At 37.0% G+C, this 26,722-nt stretch overlaps 3 protein-coding genes across 3 annotated transcripts; 1 reads left to right on the top strand and 2 right to left on the bottom strand.

The window, feature by feature from the left end:
* Positions 1 to 82: 82 nt before the first annotated feature.
* On the bottom strand, positions 83 to 2,203 carry LOC132168819 (magnesium-chelatase subunit ChlI, chloroplastic). Its single transcript, XM_059579876.2, has 3 exons — positions 1,983 to 2,203; positions 1,651 to 1,766; positions 83 to 1,311 (listed from the first exon to the last, which is right to left on the bottom strand). The coding sequence occupies exons 1-3, from the start codon at positions 2,083 to 2,085 to the stop codon at positions 259 to 261; spliced, it is 1,272 nt and encodes a 423-aa protein (XP_059435859.1). The 5' UTR covers positions 2,086 to 2,203; the 3' UTR covers positions 83 to 258.
* Positions 2,204 to 3,892: 1,689 nt separating this feature from the next.
* On the bottom strand, positions 3,893 to 6,359 carry LOC132168818 (HXXXD-type acyl-transferase family protein). Its single transcript, XM_059579875.2, has 2 exons — positions 5,352 to 6,359; positions 3,893 to 4,673 (listed from the first exon to the last, which is right to left on the bottom strand). The coding sequence occupies exons 1-2, from the start codon at positions 6,164 to 6,166 to the stop codon at positions 4,127 to 4,129; spliced, it is 1,362 nt and encodes a 453-aa protein (XP_059435858.2). The 5' UTR covers positions 6,167 to 6,359; the 3' UTR covers positions 3,893 to 4,126.
* Positions 6,360 to 7,589: 1,230 nt separating this feature from the next.
* Positions 7,590 to 20,084, top strand: LOC132171572 (uncharacterized protein At4g18490). The gene is made up of 17 exons (XM_088510375.1): positions 7,590 to 7,778; positions 9,246 to 9,332; positions 9,747 to 9,873; positions 10,339 to 10,527; positions 10,630 to 11,460; positions 11,778 to 12,008; positions 12,083 to 12,220; positions 12,418 to 12,555; positions 12,978 to 13,115; positions 14,463 to 14,636; positions 14,733 to 14,910; positions 15,061 to 15,128; positions 15,244 to 15,283; positions 15,399 to 15,575; positions 16,270 to 16,382; positions 16,487 to 16,570; positions 19,541 to 20,084. Exons 2-16 carry the CDS (start codon positions 9,272 to 9,274, stop codon positions 16,539 to 16,541), a joined length of 2,658 nt encoding a protein of 885 aa, XP_088366501.1. The 5' UTR covers positions 7,590 to 7,778; positions 9,246 to 9,271; the 3' UTR covers positions 16,542 to 16,570; positions 19,541 to 20,084.
* Positions 20,085 to 26,722: the final 6,638 nt, after the last annotated feature.

Genomic DNA, 26,722 nt, shown 5'->3' with positions numbered 1-26,722 from the left:
AACAGAAATCTCAATATAACTTGGTTGGTGTGCATATGAATCACAAGCTAGTTTACAGAAAAAAAACGAATTGGCAAAACTATTGACAGAACCAGTATACATATCGATTCCTCAACCTCATGTTCCCCAATACTATGAAAATAAAACGTAATATCATGGAAATAATTCTGAATTTGCTTGTAGGAGAGGAGAAAAGAAATGCCACGAAAAAAGCAAATAGAAAGACAATTTGGTCAACAAAAATTACAGATACCTTCTTCAGCTAAACACCTCATAGAATTTCTCAATGACAAGTAAACCCGAGTCGATCGACTCCAAGGGATCCTTCCGAAGGCGGTGTCTTAAGCAGTTGGGAATTACAGTAGCAATATCCTCTGGGGTTACAGTATCTCTTCCCTTCAGGGCAGCTAGAGCTTTTGAGGCCCTGTTCGTCACAATGTCTCCTCTCAATCCATCAACATTCAATTCTGAACAAACCTTGGATATTTTCACCTTGAGATCACGATCAATCTCAACAGAAGAAAGAGAACTTCTAGCTGAGGAAATTTGTTGTTGGAGCTTTTCTTGCTCCGCCATGTAAGAACCCCTGAATTCCTTGGGATTCCTATCGAAACGAGCTCTCTCCTCCACAATCTGGACCCTCAGCTCTGCATCCCTGACAGTCCCCACTTGTGCATGCATTCCAAACCGATCAAGCAGTTGTGGCCTGAGCTCGCCTTCTTCTGGATTGCCGGAGCCAATGAGAATAAACCGAGCTGGATGTGAGATTGAAATACCCTCTCTCTCCACTGTGTTCCAACCTGAGGCAGCAGAATCCAACAAAACATCCACTAAGTGGTCGTCCAACAGATTAACTTCATCCACATACAGAATTCCTCTATTAGCTTTAGCTAGAAGGCCAGGCTCAAATGCCTTGATACCCTCAGTGAGGGCTTTCTCAATGTCAATTGTCCCACAGACCCTATCTTCTGTTGCACCCAATGGCAAATCAACCATGTTGATTTTGGCCGTCACAACAGACAGTTTCTCTCCTTTTATGGTGCTTTCTCTGACTTCTATGCCCATGCATTCTGGATCTTCTGGATCTGAATTATATGGATCACCAGCTACTACCTCGATTTCAGGAAGCAAATCAACCAATGACCTCACAGTAGTGGATTTTCCCGTTCCCCTATCACCCATGATCATGACACCTCCAATCTTGGGATCAATCACATTTAGCAGAAGGCATAGTTTCATCTCATCCTGTCCAACAATAGCAGCAAAAGGATATACCGGTCTCTGGCTTTCCTTCGCAGCAAGCTTCTGGGCCTGGATATCATCATCACCAACCTCATTCACTTAAAATTCAAAACCTAATTGTGAAAGTTGTGCTGTAAACATTCTCTTCCGAGAAATTGCGTTCTTCCACAGATATGTGTGTGTGTGTGTGTGTGTTTTTGTTTGTATAAAGTCAATAGTGATATGTATTAAGCATAAGATACTTTCGACAAACATCTGGAGTGCACACAATGACCTCAAACACCACACAAGACCTCAGAGTAACTTGAATTATTTGAGCAAGCGAATTAGCTATAACATGTGCACATTAGCCAAAAAAACCAAACTTTGATCTCAAACTAGGATAAATCAAGAGCATCAGACAAGTACCTGTTCAACAGAGTTGATGTCAGTGGCGACATTCGTAACTGCAACACGGAACTGAGATCTCCCCCGCTTACCATGAATCCCAATCCCTCCATAAAACTTCCTCCCATTACTCTGCCCTGAAAACCCACAATTATCAACATCAACAACAATCCACCGAAACAGCTAAAACCCATATGTTATCGCAATAGCCAACACATAAAAATAAACAAAAACTTAAAGTTTGAGGACAAAGAAGCACCATAGACGAACTGGGTCAGCCACATATGTACTCAATCAGAGAATGTACGCCCAAAAACTGAAGTGCGTTTTAGTTTGGTAATTCAGTAATTTACCTGGGGTTAGAGTGAGAAAGGGAATTGAAGGCTTGGAGCCCGTAGAAGAGAGGGACCGAGAAGCCAAGATTGCAGTTGAGGAAGTTCCCAGTATTGACGCCATGGGCAACTGCTTATGGGTGCAGCCTGTGCTACAGTGTGTGAGTTTCTGTTTCTTTACCTCCACAGCTTGACGTGGTTTCTTATTATTGGTTTGTTGGGTTGCGGATAAGAGGATAGATTTCAAGGTATCATCACTATGGTCGTTACCTTTACTTTGTCGTATTTCACTATTTTGCTTAAGAAAAAAAAAGAAAAGGAATTGGCAGTTCTTCAGAAAAAGAAAGAAAATCAAAAAGAATTACAATCTCGAGAAAGAAGGTAATGGGGATCTTAAATTTTTATATTCGGTAAAATTTGGACAAAATCTTGGAAGAAGTTCTTCAAAACTGTAAGGTGGCGTCATTTAAAAGAAAACAGTGTTTATTTTAAGAATTTTTAATAATGGATTTAAATACTTAAGATCTTTGTAAGGGTTAAGTGTAGTTTAATTACTTTACTTTATTTTTTCAAAATCTTCCTTAAGAGTAAGGCTGGTAAAACAGATACCTGGCAAATAAATAGTTACTCGTTTATTTTATGCATATAACTATTTTTTTTAACGCTTATATATACCTTATTATAAAAAAAAAATATGTATAAAATAAACGGGTTGTAAATAGGTCATATCAGGTTCAGTCACTCCGAGACTGCCAAGTCTGGGGTAGCCAAAATCACTCTAAGCTAAACGGGGGTGGCTCAATAGCCTTAGGAGTGGCTCACTCCCATTTTGCAATTTTTATTTTTTTTTTTTCATTTTTTTTAATGTTTTTAATAATTTTAGTTTTGAAATTTTCTATTATTTTACTTTTAATGAGGTATAGGATAGTTGCCATTTTTAAAGAGCGTTAACATGGATTTTTGTCAATTTTTGAATGAATGTACCATTTCTGTTTTTAGTCATTTTTTAGATACTATCTATAATACAAAATGAAACTGAAGTGTGAAAATGTAAAATCAAAGGCATTTAACCTTTTTTATAAATACTATCTTTCTATGTTCTCAATTTGAATAATTTATTCTATACACAAGTGTCAACTTTATTTTGTAAATGACCATTTCTTATAAAATTATTCTTTGACAAAATTATTGAACAAGGTAAATAACGACCATTTAAAAGGGTAGAGAACAACCTCAGCAACAATTTATCATCTTGTGTAGAAGTTAAAAGCATAAGGAAAATACACTTTGGTCTAAATTGATATTTCATTGGTACTTAGGCCACTTAACTGTAAAAAATTACAATGGGCTCTCTCAAACTACCAACTCATCCTAACTTAAACCATTCATTAGCGTTTGCCACTAAAATTGACAAAAAAAAAAAAAAAAATGCCAAATGTGATATGCAGATGCAGGTGACATTTTTTTTACTTGAATTGTCTAAATTACTTGTAAAAAATAATTTAAAAGAACAACCAAAAAAAAAAAAGAAAAAAAAAAAAAAAAAAAAAAAAACTAAAAGGGACAGCTAGTTGAGAGGTGATTTAGCTACTCCAAAATGATTAGGGATAGTCGAAGCACCGCACCCCCACAAGGCAATGGGGATGGTTCAGTGTCTTCGGAAATGGTTGAATATCACCCACACAGCCACACAGGTTGAGAGCAAGTTCGGATACTACTTCATTTTTTTTTTAATTATTTATTTTTAAAGATAATTTAGACATTCAAAAAAAAAAAAAAATAGCACTTGGAGTTACTTGTGATATGCAGATGCAGGTGACATTTTTTCACTTGAATTGTCTAAATTACTTGTAAAAAAAAAAATTTAAAAGAACAAAAAAAAAAAAAAGAAAAAAAAAAGAAAAAAGAAAAAAGAAAAGGGACTGCTAGTTGAGAGGTGATTTAGCGACTCTAAAATGATTAAGGATAGTCGAAGCACCGCACTCCCACAAGGCAATAGGGGTGGTTTAATGTCTTCGGAAATGGTTGAAGATCACCCACACAGCTACATAGGTTGAGAGCAAATTCGGACACTACTTCAATTTTTTTTAATTATTTATTTTTAAAGATAATCTAGAATTAGTTATCCGTTGCTTTATTGTTGTTCTTCGCTGCATCCTACCACGTCACTCTGCATCACAAGACCACCCAAATTCAGGGCTGCTAAACTTGCTCATCTCTTCTCTGAAAGCAGGCACCGCACTCTCTTCCAAAGTCACCAACACCTTGAAACCATCCTTCCTTCCGGCACTGGCAGAGGAATAAGGCAAGCAAAAGCAAGGCTCAACGCTTCCAAGAAGGTTCCTTGAAAGTGGCAGAACAGTTACAGGGCCACCCCACCCAAAATCCACCGTCGAGTGCCCCAAGTGCCGCCAGTCTGTGAACCCACTCACCCTTTTTCCTGCCGTGATCCCATCTCCATAATGAAGATCCTGGAAATCAATGAATGAGCGAACGTATTCATCGGTGGCGTTGCTTTTGCTCTTTCTGATCAGCTCCGCCGTTTCCCAAATCGGTTTCTCTGCCACCTCTTTGGCGCTGAGATTCACGTACATTGCAACGCAACCGTTGCCCCAATAACCCGCGGGTAATGCCGGCGTTACCTGTTTCCGTATGTTGATGGAGTATGCAAACTTCACATTCTCGTCACCTGGAACCCCCGAGGCTTTTACCCTGTTCCGTCAATGACAAATGGACAGTAAAATGCATTAAAAAAACAAAAGCCAGAAATAACTTCACCCACTTATTTTGTTTCTTTACAAGCAAATATCAGTGTGCCTTAGAATCAGGGTGGCAATTTGTATTTTCGTGTCTTGTATTGAATCATTAGTATAAAATTATATAGATTAATTATAATTTGATCTTTTTAATTCAATAGATCAAAAAATTTGCAAGCCTTTATAACTTATATCACGTGCCGAGTTTGAACACGTGTCAAGCTATATATATATATATATAGCTTTATACTTATCGAATCATAAGTATAAAGCTATATATACATATATTAATTTAGTTATATCTATAGTTTTATACTTATATCTATTTAATAAAAATGGATTAGAACAATCAACATTAACTCGTTAATTTTGTATTAAGTTCATGTCAAATTTGTGAATCATTTAAAAAATTACTGGCCCGTATATATGTCATCGCATGTCGGATTGAGATTGAGTTGATGCATACTTATAAAATTATAGATCAATTCAAATATGATTCATTTACTTAAATTGATCAGATGATTAACTATAATTTACTAATTTCATATTCAAAATTATGTCGGATTCGGGAGTCAAATATTTCTAATACTGAAGAGATACATTAAAAAACGAAAAGGAAATTAGAGCGACTTACTTGGCTCGCCATATGAAAGCACCCAAAGCTTCAAACGTGGTGAATCTCAACCCAGATCGTTCAAACAGCAACGTCTTGATATGGTCCAAGCACTCGTCCCTCACATGAAACCATTCCCTCGCAACCTGACCAAGACTGGCATGGCTGTACGGTAAAAACTCCTTATCCAAACTCAAAAACTCATGGATCGGCACCTCAACTTTTGGCGGGTCTCTGGGCCCTAACAAGCTCGCCCTATCCCACACCGGCTCAACCGACAGCCGACTCGCCCCCCGAGCCAACTCAGCCATTGCATTGAAGAACTGAGTCCCGCCGAGTCCATCACACAGCGAGTGGTGTATCGCGGCTCCCAGAGTAAAACCCCCACACTTGAACACCGTGACCTGTAGCACACACGGGTTGACCAGGCCCTCCTCCTCCGGGCTCGGGTCGGGAACCAGCTGCTCCACAAAATGCGCATCCGGGTCGTCGAGGTAGTTCAGTGAGTCAAGCGTACAGTCCACGGTGGCGTGAACAAGAGGGACAGCTTGGCCAGCGGCGCAAAACACCTCAAGGCGGTGGTCACCCGGGCGGCGGCGAAGAGTGGCGGCGAGAGGGTAGTAATGAACGAGAGCGGCGGAGAGGACGGTGGAGATGACGTGAGAGGGTGGGTTAGGGTGAGTGGTGGAGGTACTGTTAAGGTAGGTGCGGAGGTAACGGAAGGAGAGTCGGAGGTTGGGGTCGGTGTCGAGGTGTGAGAGAGGGAGGACATGGTCTTGGTGGAAGGGTGGTGTGGAGGGGGACACGTGGGTGGTCTTTCCGACTTTGACTTGCATTGTCGGGAGGCAATTGGGTGTCGGTTGTTAAGCCAGGGGGTTCGTTGCTTTGCCGCCCGGCCGGGTGTGGGGATTTATGGGTGTTGGTTGATTCGTACGGTCAGTCGGTCACTGTCTCACCAATCCCATAGAGGGGGCGACGTGGAGCATGCTCTAACCTCAGGTCCTCAACGACGATGCCCCGCATGAAAATGGCTGATCCATGGAGTTTGGCAAGTGCCAACTACCCTGCCACCTCACGGCTAATGGACTGCCAAGTTGGTAGATATTATTGCCGGATTTTCTATGCCCTCCAGCTCATCCCATTCCACCTCATTTTAGTGGACGGATCACTGGCTCTAGAGTTCTCTTGGAGGAGAGAGAGACTATTTTTAAAAGGAGATAAATCAGTATTAACATTTTAATTTAATAACACTTTAAAAGTCCACGTTAATTTTAATATGATTTAAGGAGAATATGTGTATTTCTTTTAGCATTATTCTAATTAAACTAGTCCGATATACTTTTGAATTTTTTTTTTCTTTTTTTTTTTTTACTTCCAAATTAATTGTACGTATTTTAAAGTTCTGATTATCATACAAACCTAGCTTAAAATCAGCACATATATTAAAGTTCTTTATATTTAGATTAAAAATTTCAGTTTTTCCTATTTTAGTATTTATTATTAAATAAAAATAAAATATTAAAAAATTAAGTATGATAAATGTTGAGATCATATTAATAATGCCATTTTTTTTTTTTTATACCAAATATATATAATGCCACTTAGTAGATTACCATGTGACTGCTATGATGATATGACACTAAAAATCAGGTTTTAGTGTTTTTTTAGAACTGATAATCCAAACATATATATATATATATATATATATATATAATTCAACTATTCAAGAGATGGGCCATACCGTATGCTAATGGTACCATACATGATACCTAAGTCTCATAAATTTAATAGTAGTTTTACAAAATAAAAGTGATAATCTTAAGAGCATCCCACCATCCCCATCGAGCTTTTTATATTTAACATTTCTTTAACATTTTAATAAAATCCACAAAAAACATTATTTGTCAAACTCTTTATCCAAAGTTTTATTTAACATTTTTTTTTTTTTTAACTCCTCTTCAAATATAAAGACACCAAAAGCAAAAATCATTTATTTTTTAATATTATTTTGGTAAATTTCTCCTATAATAAAAAATAATATTTAGTTAAAGGAGAGAAATATTTATAAAGTTTGATATTTGGTAGTTTTGAAAAGTGATTAGTTAAATAAAAAAAATACATTTTCAATTTTAAATTTAGAAAAATTTGAAAGAGTTTGATGGAAAATGGGAATGCTCTAATAAAAAATCAGTTACTCCACCAATAAACCAAACAAAAAACAAAAGAAAAGAAAAAGCTTGTTTAATCCCCGCCTCTTGGAACTTCAGAACTATAAAGGCAGAGTTCATTCGAATACAACCTTCCATTTGCATTACCTGAAAGCTTCCGTTCCGTACATATTTTCGTCCAAGCCAAACAGCGTTCCTTCTCACTTCTCTCCCGCAGCAAAACGAGGAAAGCTCTCTCTCTCTCTCTCTTTGAACTTGGAAAGCTACGGATATAACGGAAGTAATACTTCGTGAATTTTTCTGTATCTAATTGTTTATAATCTCGGTTTTTTATTTTTGATTTGCAAGTGATGCATTGCTTTTCTGATCTGAGAAAGTAAAAAATTGAATTCGTTGGCGCTCATTTCGTGCAATTGACATATTTCAGTTAACTTCTGGTGAATTCGCAGATCGATTTGATCTGAGAACTTAATTTATTTTGTTTTCCTTTGAAGTTCATATTCCTGTTGTGCCCAATGTTGTGAACTTCAGGTCATATATTCTTGTGTGGTTGTTTTTCTTTAAGATTTCTCTGACATTGAGCTTTGTGTTGCAGCTGTTGCTCGTTATTTGTGTCAGATTTAGTTTGAATTATTCTGGAGTGAAGGCTCTCTCATTCTCCAACTTCAGTTTCATTTTGTTCGTTAAAATCCATTAGATTTTATAACAGCTAATTGTAGCCTTTCAGTTTCACTGTGGTTACTTTGATTGAAAACTTCTCTGAACATAAACTCTTCACTGTTTATATGGAAGATTATTTTTTTGGTAGTGAGTTTTCTTTCACATTTCACTATGAAACATTGGTCAATACGAGACCGTATCCTTAAAATTTTTTGTAATTTTCACATATCTGTGAAAGTAATTGGTATACTCTTTTAATTATTCTGGATAAAATTGATTCATTTTGTCATTTTCAAAAACTTAACTTCGTTTGACTGATTATTAGATGAAGCATCACAGTTTGGATTGAAGCTCTTTCAATCTTTTGTTTTTATTTGAATCTAATAGCATTGTGTAATAGTTGAAATATATTTCACATGCAACGCTTTGGAGTGAAATGTGGACAATAGATATTATTTGATTTTTTCTGAGACATTTCTACATGTCTCCAACTTTGTGAACTGATTTAGCTCTATCTTTATGGCTGTATAACCTCACCTTTCTTGTTTTTGAGCTTAAGGCATCATTTCTGATAGATGGGACTAGCTCGAGAACTATAATCAAGATATTATTTCTTTTATGTGCTACTTATCAAAAAAAAAAAAAAAAAAATTATTTATTTGGTATGCCAGCTTTTCTGTTGATAATTTTCCGTCCAGCTTTGTGTTCATGATTTCTGGTCCCGCTAATTACTTTTGGAAATGCTTGTTGCTTCATTGTTTCTTTCAAGTAATATCTTTGTTATAAAATCGCGAGAGCTTTGCTGTAGAACCTTAAACATGGACAAATCTTGTAACTTGATTCCAGCTAGTCTTTGGCTGGAGTGTTTTGCACTCGGTGTTTTCTTAATGGAATTACTCATTCATCCAAAAAAAAAAAAAAAAACATTTTTGGTCAAAGTTTTATGGTTTTAGTCTTTCTCATCTTTGATATTCTTCTAATAATTGTTTTAGCATTGTTAGTTATGTCAGACGGTAGTGTAGTTTTCCATTCTAAGTGCCTTCTTTACAATTGGAATGCATATCTGACAGTTGCTGGCTGTTTGCAGAAGTCAATCATAAGATTTACTTTCAGATGGCAGAGTCACAGAAGGGGACGCCATCTACTAAACCAAAAGAGAAAAGTTCACTGCTAGGTACTCTCTTCATTGCCTTTTAGGCCTTTACTTAGAAGTATGTATTATCACATCTATAATAGTATAGGAAAATGGCAAAGTAGAAGTTCTGTCCTGTGCATATCTTCATCTCGTGATGAATTACCAGATTTAAAGGTAGTGGCTTTGTGTAGACATAATGTTGTATGTACATGGCTTTAGTGAACAAGGAGAGCAGGAGAAATATTTAAGAGTATCCTGGAAAAATCTGAATAAGCACAACTAGGACTTACAGCTCTAGTACCAGAAGACAAGAATCAGTGTGGCCAATCCTATATCTTGGTTGCTTGAGCCCTCAGATTTTTCGAAATAGTGTTGCATTTCAACTCACAGGAATTAGTTAATTCTATATTGATAACAATGATTTCATGAAGTCCTATGTTCGCCTTCAAACAGATGAGGAAATTGGAAAGGAGTTTCTCAGTTCCTGGAAATCAATGTCAGTGATAGAAGACGATGCTATGGATTTTAGCTTTGAAGCAGTATCCAAAGGCCAGAAAAAGAAGTTCAACTTTGAGAAATTGTGAGTACTGCAAAACTTTTAGCTGTTGCAATCTTCAGTATCTTAAAGTACTGATCTTAATGGTGATGTATTAACTGTAAAAGCTTGTTGATTGGCAAAACATTGACTTGGTTCATGATTCTTGAGTATTTACCTGAACTCTTGAACTTCTGCCAATGTTTTCTTCTCATTACTGTCATGTTGCCAACGTTTTTCCAACACTGACTTGGTTCCTGATTCTGAGTATTTACCTCAAAACGTTTTGTAATTTTTAGGTGTACTATGTACTATTATAGTATTTTGCCCTTCATCAATGTAGGCGGTAACTTTTTTGTTTAATTTGTAGCAATTGTACTCCAGTGAGGGGCAGGTTTTTGGAGACTAATATGCTTGCTCACTGAACCTACACATATATTACTGACAATAGTACGAGCTGAAATTGCTGCATTATACTTGCAAGTCAATATTTTTTTTATTACATTTCAGGGACATGGATTTCAATCTGGATGGTGATTTTGACAAGTTGTCATCATTCAAAGTGGACATGTCAGACCTTGATTTCTTATCCTCACCCAGAAACACTGCAAAACCCAAGGAAAGATGTGAAGAAGAATCTTCCAGTGGAAATCGTCAACAAAAACAAGATCGCTTTAATTTCTCTTTTGATTTTAATGTGTCAGTGGACATATCTTTCAAGACATCTTTTGACCTCTTTATTCTGTTCTATATTTGTTTTTTTCAGAGTTGCTTATCTGCCTCATTTCTGTTTTGGTTTAGGTTGGATAGTTTCAGTTTTGAGTCGAGCTTAACGAAAGAGGATAAGAATTCTAACACCTCAGATAGCAAAGGAATTACTCCAGAGCTAAGTCAGTGTCAAGGTTCTAAATTAAACCTGACTGAAGGTAATGCTGGGTGTGATGATTGCTTAGACATGAAACTTCAAGCATGCAAGAGTGCGGGCATGTCAGAAGTTGAGAATTTGATAGGTGGTCAAGGGGATCTTAATTTCATTAATGATGGTTCTACTTCAAAATGTGCAACCTCTGAAAATTTGGTTGGGTCACATGGGGGAGGAACTTCTTCAAGGAAAGCAATAATTATGAGTGTAGGAGAAACTGATCAACAAAAAAGTGTACCTGAGAACTTAATATTTGCAGGACCAGATGCTCAGCAACTTAAACCTGATTTACCTGTCCAACCTATGCATGCAAGTGATTCAAATCTAGATACTGTTTCAGATGTTTCAGAAGCAGAGGCAACAATTTGTTCTCTGGCTACAAAAGAAAAAAATGCTTCAAGCAGAGAGCAGATTGATGTTGACAAAGTGACGTCTATTGTGGGATCTGATCATGAAAACTCACCAAGGAAGAATTCACCTCCAGTGCACATCACTGGATCAGATAGCAATGATGGTGAAAGGAATAAGTCAGGTGGCAATGCACCATTCAAACATACGAATGACACTGAACCAGCTGAACCAGTTGAAGGTGATTTAGATATTAAAGATACGTCCACCAAAAATGCCTCAAGAAAGGCGGCATATGACACCAAGGGCATTATGGAGAGCCAGAGGTCAACTTCCAAGCTTCCTTTGGCCCCATTAGGCAGGTAAGAGAATTTATAAACTTTACGAATGTTCTTTTTGAAATGAACTATGAAGATGAGCAACTGATAGTCATGAGATTCCACCTTTATCATGTTTGATGGCTTTAAGTACACATGAACAAATATGAGAAAATGTACTGCATCTACCACTTAAACTGTATGAAAGCATATAAATCTGGACTATCGAAAGGTTCGTTTTGGTTTATAAGTTGATTCACATATTCTTTGGATTTGTCACTTTTTCATTCATCCTTTGAAACATTTCTACTCCGTGTTCGGCCTTTATTTTAATAAACTCTGATGATAGGTCTCTGACACAGCATGTTTCCTTTGAGGTTCAGTATTAGTGCACATGTTATGTTTACGAGATGCAGGGAACATGTAGCTGATACAAGGCCGCTGGCGAAAGAAAACGGAGGTATACACTCAATGTTTAATACAAGGAAAGAGGAAACTGGATCTCCATTGCATCAGACACCTAGGATGGGGTTTCCCTCATTCGGCAGCAAAAGAGTCGGGGCCATGCATCTAAGTCCTGCCAGTGATAAAGGGTGAGTCATGCTTTGTGTAACAAGTGCAATTCCTGGTCTTCAAATGGTAGACTATGTCTTATGATCTGCAACAGGGAGGGATTCAATATAAATGATGCACAGAATGGATGCAAATCGGTTAGTTCTACAATTTCAGTTGCTAAAGAATTGACAAAAGGCCAACCGTTTTTTCAGAGAAGTGAAAAGAACAATAAAAATCTTGGTAAAATCAGGTGAGGCATCTGTACCGGGGAATTCCATTTTTTAGTAAAACATTATCCACTTTGGCATTATGTTGAATTTTATCCCTCTAGAAATGGGGTTAGATCATATAAGTTAAGAACCAAATAGTTTTTTTTTTTTTTTTTTTTTTTTTTTAAAATGCCCTTATTGGAGCTCAAATGACAATGTTCCTCATAATCTTCAACAGGGGAGGCTTAGATTCTGATAATGTACCAAATGGGAGCAACCTGATTGAGAATTCGCAGCCACATGATAAAGAAGTAACAAAAGGTGAACTTGTTTTGTTCGGAAGTGGAAAGAATGCTAAAGATCATCAGACTTCGAGGTCAGCCATCTACACTTTAGTTATTATTATTTTTTCATCTTATACTTCATTTTACTGTTTGCCTTTGCGGTAAGGTTCCTTAAGCCTGAGGTAGGTTTGGTTCATGCAAGTTTAGAACCAACAAGACAAGAACAGGTACATGGCTTTCAGCTTTTGAGTTCAGTTGTTGCTGGTCATGCAACAACTTAAATCTCAATATACCCGGGATCTTCCTGAATGACTAGAGTTCAAAAGATTCACTTTTTGTCGCTCCCTCCTGGTGAAATAAGAACATTAGAGAATTATATCAGAAAAGGCTTTAACTTTTTAAGTTGCCTGGATTCTAGTCAAGTTAGAAGTATATAGGTTCAAGCATGAAAGTTGAAGAACCTTTGTGATCAATTTGGCATACTTACATAGTTTTGGCATATTGATCTCAACAGGGGAGGCTTAGATTCTGATAATATGCCAAATGGGAGCAAGCTGATTGAGAATTCGCAGTCACGTGATAAAGAAGTAACAAAAGGTGAACTTGTTTTGTTAGGAAGCGAAAGGAATGTTAAATATCATCAGACTTCAAGGTCAGCCATCTATAATTTAGTTTTATTATTGCTATTTCAGCTTATACTTTATTTTACTGTTTGACTTTGCGTTCAAGTTCCTTAAGCCTGAGGGTCGGTTTGGTTCATGCAAGTTAGAACCAACAAGATAAGTAGAGGTATACATGACTTTCAGCTTTGAGTTCAGCTATTGTTGGTCATGCAACAACACAAATCTCAATAATTTGGGGTGAGGTCTTTGACCTGGGATCTTCCTTAATGACTAGAGTTCAAAAGATTCACTTTTTGTGGCTCCCTCTAGGTGAAATAAGAGCATTGGAGAATTATATCGGATAAGGCGTTAACTTTTTATGTTGCCTAGATTCTATTCAAGTTAGAAGTATATACTATATTGTTTCAAGCATGAAAGTTTAAGAACCTTTGTGACCATGCCTATTATACTTGCATAGTTTTGGTATATTGATCTCAAACTTGTGATAATGATATTAAGTAGACTGAAATAAAACAGCCAAGTGTTCAGATTAGAAGGTAGGGATCCTAAATGTAAATTTGATGAGTCAGATGCACTAGTTAAGGAAAATGGATTTAAGGCAGGAACTTAGAGAAGATGCACAAAATGGGCTATATTGGATTTGTTTTTTTTGGTAAGTAATAAATATATTATCAAAAGCGTAGAAGGGCGCAACCCATGTACACAAGATGTATACAAAGTAACCCCTACTGATTAGAAAAAGAATTACATAACTCTAGGAAATCAGAAAAAGTAGATTCATGTGATTGAGACCAAGTCACTCTCCAAGAGAACAAAGTAGTTAATGGCAATTTCTATAAGATTTGTGATCAATTTGGCATACTTACATTGTTTTGGTATATTGATCTCCCAGAAACATGGCATATTGATCTCATGCCGCCCTCGTGATCCTCAAAGCTTCATGCATTTCGTTCTCACCATCGACACCACATCACACACAATGGAATTAGCCTCCATATGTGCAAAGCAAGTCGATTACCCAACTTTATCGGAATATTTTCTTTGATGTCTATACATTTCCCTTTTCGAAAGGAATGTTCATTCAAACTAGTTTTCTCTCACTTAGTGCACATGTTTCTAGGATGTATTCTAATTATGTTTCGATCACTCTTCACTATATTGAACTGGTAAATTTCTTTGAGATGTTCTGTTACCATTCATCATTTTGATTTTCTGAATATTACATGACTCCTTAGTCTCTGTATAAAAATGCTACTATGATAAATACTTCTAGCCATAAGATTTGGCTTGTAATCTTTCCATAAGACCTGCTAGGGAAGTATTATATTATTTATTCAAGCTTTGCAGCCCTGAGGGAATTTCTTGAATCTCTCCAGCTTAACTGAAAAGACAACTGGATGCAGTGCCCAGACTCGTGTAAATCCTAAACTTATGCTTTTGAGCATCGAATCTTTGCGGAACTCAGAGATCATTCCTGCTGAAAGGAATAAACTTTGCCTGATAAATGCTGGCAAGAAGACACCTGATCTCTCTAGCATGAGAACAGCTAGGTATGATACCAATATAACTTTCAATCCCTCTTCAATGCCTTCCTCTCTGAATTTTTTTTTTATTAATCTTTAAATGGCTGCACATCTTCAATATAGGACTATCGGGGCAAGCAAAGCTCTATCAAATTCTATATGTCAGACAGTTGATTCCTTGGGAAAGTTCGCGCAAAACGTTGGAGTAGAGGGAAATACAACATCGAAGATTGTGCATCTTGTTGGCAGTAATGAGAAACAAATGTCTCAAGCCCTGTCCTTGAAGCGGAAAAAGTTCGAGGTTTTATATTCTTAAGCTACTCTCGATAATTCATAAAAATATCTTGGAAAAAGCATCTCATCGGTAGTGATCCTATTTGGAGCTTAAGTAAATCATATGGAAACTATCATGACCTGTCATCAACAATACTTATAACAAGCTATTTTGCAGGCATCAAATGTAGATTCAGAGTCCTTAAAGCCTCTGAAACGCCTCTCTGAGTCACCTAGTGAAAACAGGTCCCATTGTTCTATTGAAAATAATGTGTTCTAAATTTGATAGTTTTTCTTTGTGGCCTGAAAATTTACTATCTTTGTTTATTGGAGTAACTTCTTTATCACAAATCACCTGCAGCAATTTAAAAGTACCTTCGGAAAGAGTTCTTGAAGAGCAGGTAGATACAGATGAAGTTTGTCGTATCAAAAATGACTGCTAAAATTTATATGAAAACATATAGGAGGTTGAAGCCTTATTAGGTAAAGACTTCAGTTCTTTAACATTTCATCCAGGTTTGCATTCGTGGGATTCGGACAGAGAGTAATGCCAAGCACATTACTGATGACAAGCCAACCTCCGGACTTGAAAGTCCTCGAGAGGTAAACATGATGGAACTGGAAATTCCTTTAGTTATGGAGACTGATGGAAATGTCGAGAAGGCTGAGGCATATACAAAGGAGCTTGATGATGTGAGTAAATTATTATTTACTTTATCAGCTATCAAGTGATTTGTGTGTGCTTTACTCGCTTGAGAAAAGCTAATCAAACCGTGAAATTTACTGAAGGCTCAAACCTATAAGTGACTTGAAAAATGAAAACTGTGAACCTTAATGTGAAACACTTAAGAAAAGATTTGAAGTTGTTAAAACACCGACTTTGAGTTGCCCAACATAGCTCTGATGAGTCTGGGTTAAAGTTGGACTTTGCCATTCTATGGAGGAAGAGGAAGAAAAGTGGCTCCAAGTGCAGGATTTCAGGGCAAACCTCTCCTGGATGTGGCCATGTCAACTGACAAAGCAGCAACCTAGGAAAACAAAAGATTATGCTTTGATATGCTAACCTCGTTATTTATTATTCCTAAATTCACAATGCTTTATGATTCCAAGTATGGTGTCTGAATTGTATTTCACTTTAACAAAAATGGAAGCCATTACGCACGAGCAATTCTTTTTAACTATATTGTTATTCCTTTTTCGTATAATGACTTGTCTGTTAATTCCATATTGCTATTATCATTTCCTTTTTTTTTTCTCAGAACTCTTAGGCCCAAAGATAGGAATGTAGGCTATCTATTCTGTTTGTAGATGTCAAATAAAATGAAACCCAAAAGATTTAGAATATCTCAACTTTCAAATAATTTTCCTCCCCCTCTCCCCACCGCAGATTTGCAACATGCTGAAAAAGAAGCATGAGGAAGCCAAGGAAATATTTGTTCGAGCTATAGTCAACAACAATAATTTGCTGATGCTAAACCATCCCATCTATGAAGAGAAGATATCCTTCAAATTGTCTTTGCTGTTATATTTTTTGTTTCCTACCATTGTTTCACTTCTATTGTGCTAGAGAATCAAAGTTGCATATCCTTCATAATTGAGAACATCCGTAAGATTCAGAATTTTGCTGCTAAACTGTTGTCCAAGGAGCTTCGAACATGATCAGTAGGAGCAACAGTTTTCCTATCAAGGTGTGTATAATTCATTTTTTGTTGACCTGCCTTAATTTTCTTCCCTTCATGATTGTGCATTTATCGTTTTTGTTTGGCAATGGTAGATTATTTTTCGTATTGTGTAAATTTTGGGGACATGCTGCACGTTCTCTTTTCAGGAGGTTGAGCTGTGCCGGCATGGTTAGACACTCAGAATGTGATGCTTCATACTGCATTAGGTTCAATTGGCTTTGTACTTGCAAACTGTAACACCCCAACTTTAAACCCATAATAGATTTACATGTTAGTCTTGAGGATGGGTTAGAGGTGTAGGCTCGACTTGTTGGGCCTAAGACAGCTTAGTAAAATGGATCAAAAGCCCAAGAATGAATCAATAAAATTTTATTTTTTATTATAATTTTCAAATATTTTATTTGCTAATTTAATTTTAGATAATTACAAAAATTTAAAAGATTTCACAAATCATTCAAATTTTCGGCAATGGAATTTGTCAACTTCTCATTTTAAAATTGAGTTTAAATCTAAAGCTATAAAACAAAAAACTGCATTATCTCTTGGTATTCAAAATTTTATTAAATCTCCTAAGGCTTTATAAAACACAATTTGTTTATCAAAACACATGCACTTTTTGAAAAGATCTTATCCTCATTATCTTATGTAATAACTGTTTGGCATCGCCTTCTAAACAAATATCTTGTCCCCCAATCTTTGCACAAAATACCACTGCCTGGTATGCAGCTAAGGCCTCTCCAGATGTTGGGTCAAGAACCCCACTTCGGGTAACTCCCCTAGCCGAGTAGTAGTTAATACATAAGATAATGAGAATAAGATCTTTTCAAAAAGTGCATGTGTTTTGATAAATAAACGTGTGTTTTATAAAGCCTTAGGAGATTTAATAAAATTTTGAATTCCAAGAGATAATGCAGTTTTTGTTTTATAGCTTTAGATTTAAACTCAATTTTAAAATGAGAAGTTGTCAACAAATTGCATTACCGAAAATTTGAATGATTTGTGGAATCTTTTAAATTTTTGTAATTATCTAAAAATTAAGTTAGCAGGTAAAATATTTGAAAATTATAATAACAAATAAAATTTTATTGTTCATTCTTGGGCTTTTGATCCATTTTACTAAGCTGTCTTAGGCCCAACAAGTTGAGCCTGCACCTCTAACCCATCCTCAAGGCTAACATGTAAATCTATTATGGGCTTAAAGTTTGGGTATTACACAAACATTCTCTTACTTCAGCTTGAAGCTTCCTTGTAAGCTCATGCAGCACTTTAACATTGCCGATAAATAAATCATTAGGATGATGTAGATATCTCTTCTTTGCATTTTTCTTTTTGTTTTCATTTTGTGTGTGGGCTTTAGCATATTCTCTGACTAATTTTGGGGGTTTGTTAAGTTAGTCTAATCATGGGACCAAATCGATACAAGGTCAGCTCAAATAAAAGGTAAACAGGAAATGGCATGGAAGTAGAGAGAATTAACGCAAACTGAGGTCCAGTTGGTTCAGCCCACAGATTAAAATTGTGATTCACGCATCAACCACTCCATTCCTCATTGAGAATACATATGTCTTTAGTTTCTTACCTTTCTGTGTTGTGCTTCATGTTAGGATTGGGAAAATAACCATATGCCATTCTACTGCATATAGATTCAATTCCATCAAATGTCATGTATTTTTCAGTTGACTTCTAATCATGATAAGTAATTGCATTCCATATTTTCTGCATGTTCTAATATTTTTGCTAATGATAGGGCTACTTGTTGTGGCGGTGTGCTGATGGCTTATAACCCAATTTCTAACTTAATATATCTAGTGGGACATAAAAGAATGATATTTTGTTGAATTTTGCTAATTGCGTGCCTTTTCAATTCTGACATCGAATAAAAGAAGTCTCGCGTCTTAATCTCATATGGAGCTTTATATATGGACTAAACCAGAGCAGGGTTTTGGAGTTCGGCTTAAGTTTGATCCAAATTGGTTTGCTGGGATTAGTCCAATGGCAGTAAACACGGGTCACAAAATTGGTCCTTTTGTAGGAAAAGGAAAGGAAGAAGGCAAACAACAGTTTCGTAAATAATCAAGATGTAGGGGCTGGTATAGACCTTAATTTTCTTAGGTTAGGTTGAAGTAGGTGGGAAAATTAATAAGGGGATTTAGGTGGCAGCAGATCATGAAGGGGAAAATGAGGTGGCATCATCTGATTAAGGGATGTAGCTAGGCTTATGGTGGGAATGTGTTTCATCTGACGTGGCATTTTGGGGTTGTGTATTGGAGAGTTGGTGGAGTGAGCGACAGCTGACTAGGAGAAGATAAGGTACGGTTGGATTAGGAGTGGACTTTCAAGAGGGCTTTGTTAAGTGGGATTTCTTTGTATTGATTAGTTTTAATAGGCTTTCTTCTGCAACTGTTTTAGTTTCTCTTTGTAACGAGATTAGGAGTAATTAGAGGATTGGGGAGTCAAGTAGTGTATAAAACTAGTTTCCTTTTTATTGTGACTCATTCAGAACTTTGTGATTCCATGTGGTGGGTGCATTACACTGGGTCTGGGGTTTATCTTTTAAGGGCGGGTACATTAAGTGGCCTTACCTTAAGAGGTTTCCCCTAAAAGCAAAAAAAAAAAAAAATTCAGAACTTTGTGATCAAAATCTTGTTTGTAATTAAGGAGGTTGGACTACCTTCGAAGTAGGCTATTCTATTCAGCTATTTCCATCTCTTCTCTCATTTCTTACTTTTTTCTCATTTACAATTTCATTCCCATAAAATCAGATCATCCAAAACTATTCACAAACATCAACATAATTTCAAGAAGTGGAACAATAATTATATAGACGACAAATCTTGGATAGTCTGGTGAATTATTGGGGTGACCTCAACTGATGTTGGAAACCATAACTTGATTTATGCTATTACATTGAGTAGTGTGTTCTAGTTTCTATCGTGATTAATATCAATTTTAACCTACCAAATTTGTTTAAATTAGGCCTGCAAATATGATGCATGCGTCACCTTCAGAAATGGTGGGGAAGACTGAAGAGCATGGGTTGAGCACTTGTGAGATAAGATTGCAAGCAGGATAGCATTGCTGGCCGGCCACGTTAAGTATTGAACGTGGAAGTTTAGCAGCACAAAACATATATTGGATAAGAGTTGTGCTTTCGGTAGAAGCCAATGGCTGGGACTCCAGCTGGGGAAGAATGATAAAATTACAAAGGAAGTGATGCATGTTGACATGACAAATCACTTGGTGGACTGGGGTTGAATACATTAAAGAAAATGGGGAATTTGAGAGAAATTTTTAATTGGATTTTAAGATTCTGGGAATCTCTTTCTGAACAAACTAGTCTAATAGAGTCACATTGTTGTGTCCATCTGGGCACTATCTCGTTTTTATATGGTTAGTTGGTAGTGGTCATGGTACAGAAAAATATGCGAGGAAGCTTTTTTTACAACAAACCTTAAAAACTTCGAATTGTGCCTTGGCAGGTAGTTCTTCTACTCCATCCACTTGGACTTATATATGTGATGTGAGGACTGATTTTTTTATCATGTCATGCAAGTTTTCTTTTTCTATTTGGTTTCTTTAGCCGACTTGCAATTTTTCTCCGAGTTGGAGAAGTTGACCCATTTTCTACTAATATATAAAAAGGAAAAAACAGAAAAGAAAAAAAAAAGGCTGCTGCTGCTGCTATCTAGTGCAGCACACAGGTTTTTTTAATTTCATGTTGACAAAAAGGGACTAATTTGTTTGCTCAAAATAAGTTAATGGTTTTTGCAGAATTTGAATCTTGTTCCACGTTCATATAAGACAGGGGAGGAAGATTGGGGGGACGGTTTAAAACTTAAACTGATGTTATCATCTTACCCACAAATATATATATGGCCAGAGTCGTGATCACAGGATCCACTGCACACCAGGTTTTGAACAAAGCCATTGGAGAATCAAAAGGAAAAAAATAAAATTGAAGATTGCGACGAGAGTTGTCCTGGTCCATTAGGCTATTGGACAAATCACAATGGTTCTAAGTTGGAACTTTTTTTGTGTTTTTTTGTTTATGATTTCAATTAATGAAAGCTCAAGCAAAAAATTAAACGGCATGACTTACTCGTAAGAAGACAAAAGCAGCATAGTTATAAATGGCGGCCTATATATACCAGCCATCGTGCCTATAAAACCTCCAAGCCAGCCTCTCCATAACCCTCGAGAGAAATGGCACACTTAAGGTTCTTGGTATGTCTCATTTTAATGTTTAACTTATTTCCAATGTCTGAGCCTCGCCTTGTTAATCCAAATGGATCATACAAACCGGCTGTCTTGGATGCCAAGGAACTTTTCCACACGGTCTCACTATTCATGGGGACAAACAAGAACCCGCGAAGGCTACGAGCAAGTCCCGGGGGCCCTGATCCAGCGCATCATTGAATGCGTAATTAGCAGAAAGGAGTAATGCTACAGATACTCCCACTTTTTTACTCTCACTTCTTTAGACCCGTAGATGGTTTTTAAAATTATTATTGGATTAAAATCTAATAAAGGTCTATTCTAAATTTAATGGTGGTTTTAAAAGTTACTTATGAGTGTAAAGAAGTGAGAGTATGTGTAGCATTACTTTGGCATAAATCTTTTGAGAGATTTTGTTAGAGAAGTGATATCTCTCTTCCATTAGAGATATTATTCTATAACTAGGCCTAAGTGAATAAAGAAAATATGGGTGATGCTGAGGTTATGTATTTGTGAGTGGTCATATAGTAACCACTCGGTTATGAAAGATAAGCACTTGTTAAGTATAAGTTTTTAGTAACCTCTCTTTTGCATAATTGGATATGAAAGATATAATGCAAGCATAACTTTTTTTTTTTTTTAATTGTTTCAGAACCCTAATTAAATGGTGCTCCATGAACTTTGAATTATAAGTTTGAATATGCTTCTATCTTCTGGCTTCATTACTCTTGACATCTGCTTTAAACTTTCTATTGTAGGAATATGTCTAGAGTGTTTGTGAGTAGGTGCCATGATAATTGCGACAAGTAACATAGAGATCGAAAGAGAGAGAAAAACTATTTGGTCTACCATGTGGCATATTGGGTCATCTCTCTCATTAGTCCCCTTTATCCAAACATCCATATTAATATCATCTCAACCATCTACTATTAATCATTTTGAGAAGTCAGGAAAATTAATAGAAGTGTCAACTTGTGGGCCTACCATATGACATAATTGGGCCACCATCAGATTTTTTCAATTTGCATTCTAATTTTCTCTCTAGCTCCCTGTTCCCTCATTCCTATTTGTACTGAGAAAGATCCAGCTCCCCCTTCCCCTTCCCCTTCCCCTTCCCCTTCCCCCTTATCCTTTATAGTTTGTACCAGCAACACGTAGGGAGAGACTGGGGAGTTCCTTGAACGACATAACACATCTGTTGTAGGTTTATCATCAATGTTATGATTTGTGGGTAAAAAAAAGTATCTAACTGATCAAGTCTTTTGATGTTGTCCTAAGGACTTGGGATTAAATCTCGTTCACACCAAAGATGACAGATTTAAGACCGGAGAAAATTTATTCTATAGCTAGGCCTAAATAAATAATAATAAAAAAATATGGGTGCTGCTGAGATTATGTATCTGCGAGTGGTTACTTCATATAGTAACCACTCAGTTATGAAATATGAGCACTTGATTTGAGAACTATTAAGTATAAGTTTTTAGTAACCTCTTTTTTCCATAATTGGATATGAAAGATATAATGCAAGCATAACTTTTTATTGTTTCAAAACCCTAATTAAATGGTGCTCCATATATACTCAAAAGCTCCAAAATCAAGTGCACATATTTCATATCATTCATGCATGAATCATGATCATCAAGTACAAACTCTCCGAGAAAAGATTTTCTGCCAATTATAAGCATTCAATGATGCTTTGGATTAGGGGTGGGCAAAAACCCGCCCAACCCGCAAACCCGCCCCACCCTACGCGGATTTTAAGCGTTTTTTTGTGGGTACGGGTGGATTTCTCCCAACCCGCGTGGGGCGGGTTGTGGGTTTTGAAATTTTTTCCTTGCGTGCACCCGCCCCGCCCCGCCCAACCCCGCATAAGTATAAAACAAAAAAACCCTAACCCTAATCATTTTTTTCTAGCGCCATTTCTCCTCTCTCTCGTCTCTCACGTCTGCTCTCTCTATTTCCTGCTCTCTATCGTCTCTCTTGCTCTCTCTCTGGTCTGTTCTCTCTTTCTCATTAGTGACTCTCTCTCCATCTCTCATCTGCTTCTCTCTTTGTCTACGCCGCCGCTCGACATCCTCAGGCCACGGGCTACTGCGCCGCTCTCACCTCTAGACTACGATCCAGGTTTTTTTTTCTCTCTCAAGAGATCTCAAGTTCTTGGTCCAGATTTCAAGTTTTTTTCTCCCTCGTCTAGATTTAATTCCAAGTTCTTTGGTTTAGGTTTGATTCAAGGGTTTTGATGTAGGGGTTGTGTAACTTGTGTTTGTTTAAGAGGAGAAGAAACCTGCAGAAGAGATGAAAAGAAAAAGAAAGAAGAGAAGCTGGTGGAGGAAAGAAAGGAGAGGATTTGAGGAAGAGAGAACCCAGCCTGCACAACCTGACCCGATCTACCCTGCCCCGCAACACCCGAACCCACGCGAATATTCTTCATTGTGCTCGGGTGGCGGGTTGGAATTTCCAGAACCTGCATTGTGCGGGGTGGGTGAGAAAAATACCGATACCCGCCCCGTCCCGACCCGTGCCCACCCCTACTTTGGATCAGGGCCCCAGATGGGAATGCAAACTTAAAAAAATCTGGTGGCAGCCCAATATTCATATGGTGGGCGCACAAATTGATACTTCTATTCATTTTTCTAGCTTCTCAGAAGGATTAATAAAGATGGTTGAGATGATATCATGGATGTTTAGATGCTGGAGAGAGGGCTAGCTTAGCTGCAAGGAGGGCTGTATGTTGTAACAGTTTTAATAAACTGTATATGAATTGTAAATGAAATGACTGGACAATGGAATGAAAGTGTATGAAATCTGTATTGAACTGGACAATTTGAGATGTCCGGCCAACATTTACAAAGTAAATCTATTTAGTCGTGTTTATCATGGCACCTACTCACAAACACTATAAACATATTGAGTAATACTATATAGTGGACTCTCATACTATAATCATACAACTATGATGATATGACAATGCAAATCAATCTTTAGATCAACAAAGACTTTTAAACTATCTATCAAGAATAAAGAAGCCAGAAGATAGAAGAAGGTCCTCTACTGTATTCCCAAACTCATAATTCAATGTTCATGCAGAATAAAGAAGGAATAAGAAGATAGAAGGAAATTTGTACCGTACTCCCAACTCAATTCAACGTTCGTGGATCACCATTTATAAATGATCGAGTGCATGCTTTCAAGCAATAAAAAAGCTATGATTGCATTAAATTTTTCATATCCAATTATGAAAAAGAGAAGTAATTAACTATAAATTTATACCCAAAAGCTCCAAAATCAAGTGCGCATTAGCATATGAGCACTTGCAAATACGTACATATTCTCAGCAACGCCAATGTTTTATTGATTAATTTATTTCAGCCTAATTTTAGAATAGTATCTTTGATGGAAGAAAGATAATATCGATCATGATCATCAAGTACAACCTCTTCGAGAAAAGATTTTCTGCTAATTATAAATGGTGCTTCGGATCAGGGCCCCCGGGACTCCTTCGTTGGGGCCAACGAGTACTGCTCTTGATGTTTGTTCTCTTCAATGTCGAGACCATTTGGAAAAGTTCCTTTGCACCCCAGGCAACTGGTTGGTTTGATTTGGGCGGACTGTATGTCACAATGTCTTGATTAAGCAGGCGAGATTCAGCCGTTGCATGCAAGAGAAACATTAAAATGACGCACAACCACAACCTTAAATGTGCCATATATATTCTCTCAAAGGTTATCGAAGAGCTCGTAGTGTGGAGATTCTCAAAGGGACGATCGATGGGGCTGGTATATATAGGCCAATAATTTGTGTGTTTTGTCTTCTTACGCGTGCTGCTGTTATATTTTCAATGACATTAGAATCTACAATTTGAAGGCTCTTCCTTTTGATTCTCCAATGGCATTGTTCAGTATTTGATTAGCTACGTGCATATGCAAGATCCAGTCACGAGAGTTTGGCCATATCTATATTTTCAAGTAAGATAAAGACATCATTTTTAACCGTCCCATGAATAACGATGCATGACGGGACTGTCAGGACTTTGAAGAATGTTCCACATGTATAAGATTTGAAGAAAAATCTTCTTTCTTGGGACACTTTAGACTCCCTTGGATACAAGTATTCTGGTGGAGGTGGAGTCATCATGGTTAATAAAGGCTCATTGGTTGTGATGAAAGGTAACAAAATTGGTGGTTTCTACTTTCTTTGGGCTAGTATGGTGACAAATTTAGCTGATGTGTCTTCTTCAGAAAATGTCAAACTATCAGCAGTGTTAGCGCAGTAGAGTGAGGATGAAGAGCGTTTCATGTCGCATGTACCTTACTCTAGTGCGTTTAGAAGCATCATGTATGTTATGGTACGCATTCGTCCAAATGTTTCACATCCAGTTAGTGTTGCTAGTCCTAGTAAGGTTCATTGTTCAGCAGTGAAATGAACACTTCATTATCTATGGGGTGCTACAAATATTGGCTTAGTCTTTGATAGAGATAGTGGTATTGGTTTCAGTGTCATTGGGTATGTCGATTCATATTATGCTGGTGATTTGGTTGTGACACGAGGAGATATCACATTGAAGAAAATTGTCTCTGAAGAAAATCCAGTGGCCGGATATGTTGACTAAGCCGGTTTTGGTTTTCAAGTTTAAGAGTTGCTTGGACTTGATTGTTGTTTGCAGCTTGTAATTACCCTTTGGGGTGTTGGAGGAGACGTCATTATGAGATTTGCATTTAGGAACTTGATGAAATTCAAGTCAAGGTGGAGATTGTTAGTATATAACTTGAATTGACAAGTCAAGTGTGGGGCCCAACAGGTTTTTGTTTTGTTACTTGGGTTATAGCCGGCAATGAAGTCATTGTTTAACATGGACTTGGAATTCTTAATTGACCTGGAGTTTGTTTTCCTAGCTAATATTAGAGTTGCTTCACAGCCGACTTGTTGCTTCTATAAAACCTACTTGGCCAGTTTGTGAACTTGGGGAAAACAGAAGACTCATAATATATCCTTTGGAGAAAAATAGCCTCAAGCAAACTTTTTGTTTTCTCATGTTTTTGGTGGTTCAAGGTTTAGAGAATTAGAGAATATATTCTCTGTTTAATATTTTTCTCTTTTGCGTGAGAGTGAGATTTTGGTGTATTGGGGCTTTGGGCCTTGAGTGATTTTCTCCCTATTATATTTTATACTCTATCTTTTGTTAGTTAATTTTTTCAGGGTCATGTCTACCAGTGGATATAGGCTTGTTAAGCCGAACCACTTCAATCTTAGTGCCGTGTGTGATTAATCTATTTTTCTATTATGTTCTTTTATGCTTCTTTGGGATCCTATATTTGTTTCCGTACTCAACATATTTGAGTTTCAATTTTCATTGATCTTGTAACACACACACACACACACATATATATATATATTTTTTTTTCCATTGACATTAGAATCTACAATTTGAAGTCTCTTCCTTTTGATTCTCCAATGGCATTGTTCAGTATTTGGTTAGATACGTGCATATGCAAGATCCAGTCACGAGAGTTTGGCCATATCTATATTTTCAGGTAAGATAAAGACATCATTTTTAACCATCCCATGAATAACGATATGCACGCATGGTTGTTTTTGCAACTTTGTATATGAAAATTTGGTGGAAGGGGGAATCAAATGTTGGATCAGATATTTGGCCATCTCATTTAAAAATCAATTAGTGTTTAGTGAGAGAAGCCAAATCCTTTTATGACATTTAGAATCGCACTCCGTAAGACATGTTGTAAGAGCTGTTCAAGTGAGCAAAATGACATTGTTGCACCTTAACAATCCTTCACTCAACATGACACCCACGACTCGGACCCATGAGGTCCCCTAACTCTGATACCATAAACGCTCTCTTAGCACAATGAATTCTTGCCATAAAAAGATTGACTTCCCTCACTGAATACTAATTGATTTTTAGATGAGATAGTCAAATGCCCA

This window comes from Corylus avellana, chromosome 1 (genome assembly GCF_965113065.1).
Source record: "Corylus avellana chromosome 1, dhCorAvel1.hap1.2, whole genome shotgun sequence".
In the NCBI taxonomy this organism is placed as follows: Eukaryota; Viridiplantae; Streptophyta; class Magnoliopsida; order Fagales; family Betulaceae; genus Corylus; species Corylus avellana.
The sequence above is the reverse complement of the archived record's forward strand: the minus strand, read 5'-3'. Positions and strand labels throughout refer to the sequence as shown.

What these genes read in the sequence shown, in the direction of transcription:
- LOC132171572 (XM_088510375.1), top strand. Translation starts at nt 9,272, where the DNA reads ATGGCAGAGTCACAGAAGGGGACGCCATCTACTAAACCAAAAGAGAAA. An exon ending in AAGTTCAACTTTGAGAAATT is followed by an intron (nt 9,874 to 10,338) that starts GTGAGTACTGCA and finishes ATTACATTTCAG; the next exon opens with GGACATGGATTTCAATCTGG. An exon ending in AAAGAGTTCTTGAAGAGCAG is followed by an intron (nt 15,284 to 15,398) that starts GTAGATACAGAT and finishes CATTTCATCCAG; the next exon opens with GTTTGCATTCGTGGGATTCG.
- LOC132168819 (XM_059579876.2), bottom strand. Translation starts at nt 2,085, where the DNA reads ATGGCGTCAATACTGGGAACTTCCTCAACTGCAATCTTGGCTTCTCGG. An exon ending in CTTTCTCACTCTAACCCCAG is followed by an intron (nt 1,767 to 1,982) that starts GTAAATTACTGA and finishes GTGGGTTTTCAG; the next exon opens with GGCAGAGTAATGGGAGGAAG. An exon ending in ACATCAACTCTGTTGAACAG is followed by an intron (nt 1,312 to 1,650) that starts GTACTTGTCTGA and finishes GATGATATCCAG; the next exon opens with GCCCAGAAGCTTGCTGCGAA.
- LOC132168818 (XM_059579875.2), bottom strand. Translation starts at nt 6,166, where the DNA reads ATGCAAGTCAAAGTCGGAAAGACCACCCACGTGTCCCCCTCCACACCA. An exon ending in GCTTTCATATGGCGAGCCAA is followed by an intron (nt 4,674 to 5,351) that starts GTAAGTCGCTCT and finishes TTGACGGAACAG; the next exon opens with GGTAAAAGCCTCGGGGGTTC.